At 48.1% G+C, this 4,966-nt stretch overlaps 1 protein-coding gene across 1 annotated transcript; it reads left to right on the forward strand.

The window, feature by feature from the left end:
• Window positions 1-2,652: 2,652 nt before the first annotated feature.
• On the forward strand, window positions 2,653-3,114 carry TEOVI_000065800 (uncharacterized protein; the record flags this gene model as incomplete). The annotated part of the gene is made up of 1 exon (XM_067224030.1): window positions 2,653-3,114. The coding sequence occupies one exon, from the start codon at window positions 2,653-2,655 to the stop codon at window positions 3,112-3,114; it is 462 nt and encodes a 153-aa protein (XP_067080131.1).
• Window positions 3,115-4,966: the final 1,852 nt, after the last annotated feature.

Genomic DNA, 4,966 nt, shown 5'->3' on the forward strand with positions numbered 1-4,966 from the left:
GATAGCAGCTGGTTTGTGGGTGGAGCAGTGTTTGCCCGTTTAGTTGGGGTACTCGTAGTGTGAAAAGGGTCACTCCGTCTCTGAGCTCCTCCGATCGGCACCGCGCCGCATATGCTACGGAGGACTCGCCGTCACTATTGAGTTGGGAAGCTCCGCACGGCATTGCGATTTTTGCCGCTTCGTAGCCGAGTCTAAGCGTCGATGAAATGAGGCCCTGGGAGGTGGGTCCAGTTTGGTTGGACCACTTCTTCTTCATTTTGGTCCTCACAGCACGTGAGTTGTGCACGGCTGCGGGGGGCGAAGTTCCACGTGCCTTGTTACGGGTGGTCGCCTGCGTCGTCGGCTGTGGCTCGATTTTCACTCCTTTTTGGCGAGGAAAGTCGGGGCGTATATTGTTTGAGTACCGGGTGGGGCACGTGCCTTTTCTCTAACCGCGGCACGCCAGCGGTTCGCGCGTCCCGGGCTCCACATTCGTAGCTGTGAATTTGGGCTCAAAGGTCACGCTGCTATTCTCCCATGCTGGGTGGTTTAGTTACTGTTGCAGCAATTTGCTTGTTTAGGACAGACACAGGCGCCCATTTACGGTAGTTGTTGCCCTCGCCTCGCTTGCGTTTGTGGGGTACCGCCAGTGAGCAGCGATGGAGGTCCTGCGCAGTAGCAGGCGGGGGTGTGCTCTTGGCATTTGGTGTGATATGCGCGGGTGATTGCTGGGAGCGGTTTTCGTGACGTTTCCGAATGAAGCTATTTATTTCTGTCTGTTGAAGATTATTTCCATTTTGCAACGACTAATAAAGTTGTTATCAAAATAGCCCAGGTAGAAGTGCTTTCAACCCTTTTAGGCGGCGGTGCGCGGTGCTTTGGATGCCAAGACCAATGGAATTGTTGCCGCTAAGTTGCCAGGGCTCTGACGTACTTCATTGAGCGTCGCGCTTCCATATTTTTTTTGTTTCTTGCAGGGACCGGTGCCAAAGCATTGAAGCATTTGCCGCATAGTCCTGGATCGGTGCTGCATGCACCCGGGGGTTGCACCCTGTAGTTAGCGCGTGTTCCGAGAGGAGGTGGTCAGTGGTTTCCTTTTCCGTCTTGTGAGGGGAATTGAAGTTCCCATTTCCCATATGTAGTGTGGGTTAATGATGCTGTTGAATCTTGCCCACGGATTCTCCGACGAATTTGTGGAGCACATTTTTTCAGTGGTTGTTCGTTGAAATAAAGGGGGTGTGGACATACGGTTTTGCTATTGGTGTTTCGGAAGACTGCTTCTCCATACTAGAAGTGGGCTGTTACAGAGTCGTTCCAGTTCTCTGCAAAACACGGGAATCGGTCAACATTCTGTTTCCGAACTGTGTTTACAACACTTGCGTGTTCGGACTGGTCACTGGTTGTTTAGTTGCAGCGTTTACGAATGGGGTCGCGAGAAGTTGTGTCCCCGATCGTACTGCCGTGACGTGTAACGGGGCTGTGCTTCGATGCCCACCGCGGGAACCCTTCTGCATGGCGCAGGTAATACCCTTTTGCTTTTACTGGCGTCACGTTGTCGGCTGATTGAGCACCTTTAACAGATGTCCGCCCATTCGAATTGAAAGGTTTTGGACACCCCCTAACCGATCAGTTTATGCAAACGAGCACAGGGGCGTAATGTGACTTTTCGGTTTGTGGAACCTTGGCTCACCCGGGGGATATGGGCGACCAAGGCTATCAACGTATTCCACCGTTAAAGGGACAACAAAATTGCCTTTAATATATATTTTTTCACGTCCCTAGATAAATGAATGTGTCGACAACTACCATTTACCTAGTGTAGAATACCCGTCTCTTTGGTTGCATGGGCTGTGAGGAGGGGGAGCTGTGCGTGGAAGGTGAAGCGACGGGCGCGCGCGCTAATAAACGTATTTCTGCCGGAATGAAGAGGATATTCACGCTGTCATCTAGCTCGGAGAGGGGGTTAAACAAGAGCAAATGAAGCTTAATTAAATCACCAGAGATCTGGAAGTTACAATCAATTATTCTGCTGAACCGCATCCAGTTGAAGTAACCTGCGAAGAGTTCTGGAGTTAGCCGGGAGTCGGCTGTCTTTGGGATGGGGACGGAACACCGAGGGCTTTACAGTATGCTATCTGGGTGATATGACCTAATTACTTTTGTACGTCGAGATGGTTTGGGGATGCCTGATATGTTAACATGCCAATGTGATGGCTCCCTCGCTCCATTCTGCAGGGGAGATGTGGGTGAGTTTTGTTCCGGTGGAACAACTTGTATCTTTTTTTTTTTTGCATTGTAAGGGAATGCCAGAAGCTACTTCCTCTGTGCATGGAATAGGATACCCCCGATTATGGACTGTGATGGGTATACTGTTGAGAACTGCAAGGGTGACCCAGAAACAGCGAGGGGATGTTACAAATGTCTCCCCGTCCCCGTCCCGGAACGGTGAATTTTGGACCCTGACTGCAAAATCCTCCAGGGGGCGTGTTCGGGCCGGGGTTTGTTAGCGCCCACTGACATGTGTCAGATGAGATAGTTCGCCTGTTTCGTATTTTGCCATACGGCTGGACCTCTCTGACTGTGATACCGATATGATGGAGCTATTTCCATGTAGACACAACTGATCTGTGTTTCATCCGAACGTCTCGCTGAGTCAAGGGAGAGTTCAAGCGGATGACCGTAATTCATTTATTTCTTTATGTGAAAATGTACTTCGTGGCATTGTGCTTTCCAATGCAGTTGGATGTCGTTATCACACAGGATTTTTGTTGCTGCGGAATTACACCTATTGGAGCTGTATTTCTTGTGCGACTTGATACGATCGATTTTGCGGTGACGCTACCCTTCCTCTCTGAGTATGGCGCCGCCTACGTAGATATTGTCGGCAGAACGGGGGATTGTCGGAGGGAAAATGGTGTGGTCGGGGCATCTGCTGCGGAATACTTGAACGGGGCGCACCATGTTGATTCCGTTGTTTATGTTGGCAATGTCAGAACCCTGTGGATGCGATACAGATCCGCCACGCAGACTTTTGAACTTAGTTGCTTACTGTCTAGCCCCACCAAAATTGCGAGTTATCTGCTAGGTAAAGCCTGGAATTGTACTGCTAGCCAGAAAGAAAAAGGACGGTATTAAGCACCAAGTTGACCTTGCAAGTTATGAATCCGACCTATGCATAAAAGAATTATTAGGTACAAAAAATAATTCGAACTTTATACTTTTTTGGCACTGCCATTTCGTGGTTTGCTTACAAATTGTGTAAATGGATAATATGGGAGTTGTCACGGACCCACCGCTGGTGGACGCGGTGATGTTGTTCCTCCGATCCTACATGTACTAGGAGAAGATACGTTGTTATTTCACGATTCGCCAAAGCCACTTTTTTTTTCCTTCATTGGTGTACCGGGTTTGTGTGAATGGCTACGGTGAGAAGGTGTGTGATGCTAAAGGGTGATCGCCTGAGGTGCAGTTGTGCGTGACGAGTCTCCCTGTTGGTATTTGTGAGGTTGAGCGTACGTGACGTTGCCTTTTCGCTTTGAGAAGTTTTCTGTTTGTTTTTCTGTATCCTTTAGCATTATTAGTATTTATCTACCGTCTAATTCTGGCATGCTATAAAGATATTTAAGACATCATGGGGAGGGGAGCTTCACTCTTATTCTTATTTGCTAACCGAAGGACATCGGGTTTGTGAATCCCGACCGGTGAATATCTTTTTTTATTTTACCCTATCGCGTTTGATACCTGATGTTTGGTTGAGGTGCCGCTTTCTGGGGGGGGGGATTTGTACATGATTTGAGGGTCGTTCTCGTACTGAGTGTAAAGTTCTGTGCGGGGTGAAAGATTGTGTGCACGGCGAGAGATGCAGTTGTCTGGGGCAACGATAATATTTACGAACACTACGCTATTTTATTAAACTATGACGTTGTAGATCACGAACATGTTGACGAACATTTATGTGTCTGGGAGTTGATTGTAGAAGCACATGTAACTTTGACAAATAATTGCATCGGTGACTTGATAGTTTGTTTTGAAATTATTGGCGTGAGGCGGCGTGTACAGATCTGAATTGTTTTCATTACGTAGTACCATAACAACTGCGGGTACGGTTTAAGTGTTAGTGTGGAGCCACCATTGGCATTAGCTAGCTTTTCCGTGGCCTCCCCCGAACCCGCTGTTCAACCTGAGGACGCGCAACATGTGGGCGTTGAACCTTGCGGCGATGCAGCGTAACAGAATCAAGCCGTGTGCGAATGACGATCATCAGGGTGGTCGGGAAAGGGGTGGTGAAGAGAGATCGCTTCAATGCTTCGTTGTGAGGAAAACAATAATGCTTTGTGGACGTCAATGTTTGAAGTCTTTATTCACGCTACGGTCAATTGTCCTTTAGCGGCTGCTGGGATATACATTGTTTACTTGGGGAGAGATCATTCTTAAAAATGAGCCATCGCATTTGCTGCCGTGGCCGGCGCCACGATTTTTTTTTCCACTGTCGATCATGCCGATGCCGGTTCACTGGAGTCTTGTCATGTCTGTTCCAAATAACAAGGAACAGCTGTTTTCATGCGATATTTGCCGCTGCGATTTTTCATGCTCCTGAAGGACGGTTGATATGTATGTAGGGTATCCGCAGATTATGCGGCTCACGCGTAAATGTTTGACTGCAACTCATGTGTTATTACTCTCATTAAATTGGATTTTTGTCGACATCACCAAAAGCGTTCGTGCAGAGGTGCGTCTACGAAGTCCAACTGTTTACTGCGTTGTGAAATACCCGAGAGAAGACTTCGTTTTCACTTTGACGCGTTTTTTTTTTTTTTTTGGGGGGGGGAGATGTGTATAAATTGGTAGCTTCTGTTGCCCAACGAGGCCAACTTCGTTGTCCCGTGCGAAATGTGTCATCCTGAATAAGGTGGCATTCTTGAACTGGGGGTGTCTTGTTCCACCTTCATTGTGACCATGTTCCCCCGTTAAATGATTTTTTTTTTTT

Source organism: Trypanosoma equiperdum, assembly GCF_001457755.1.
Source record: "Trypanosoma equiperdum strain OVI genome assembly, contig: ctg_211, whole genome shotgun sequence".
Taxonomy (NCBI): domain Eukaryota; phylum Euglenozoa; class Kinetoplastea; order Trypanosomatida; family Trypanosomatidae; genus Trypanosoma; species Trypanosoma equiperdum.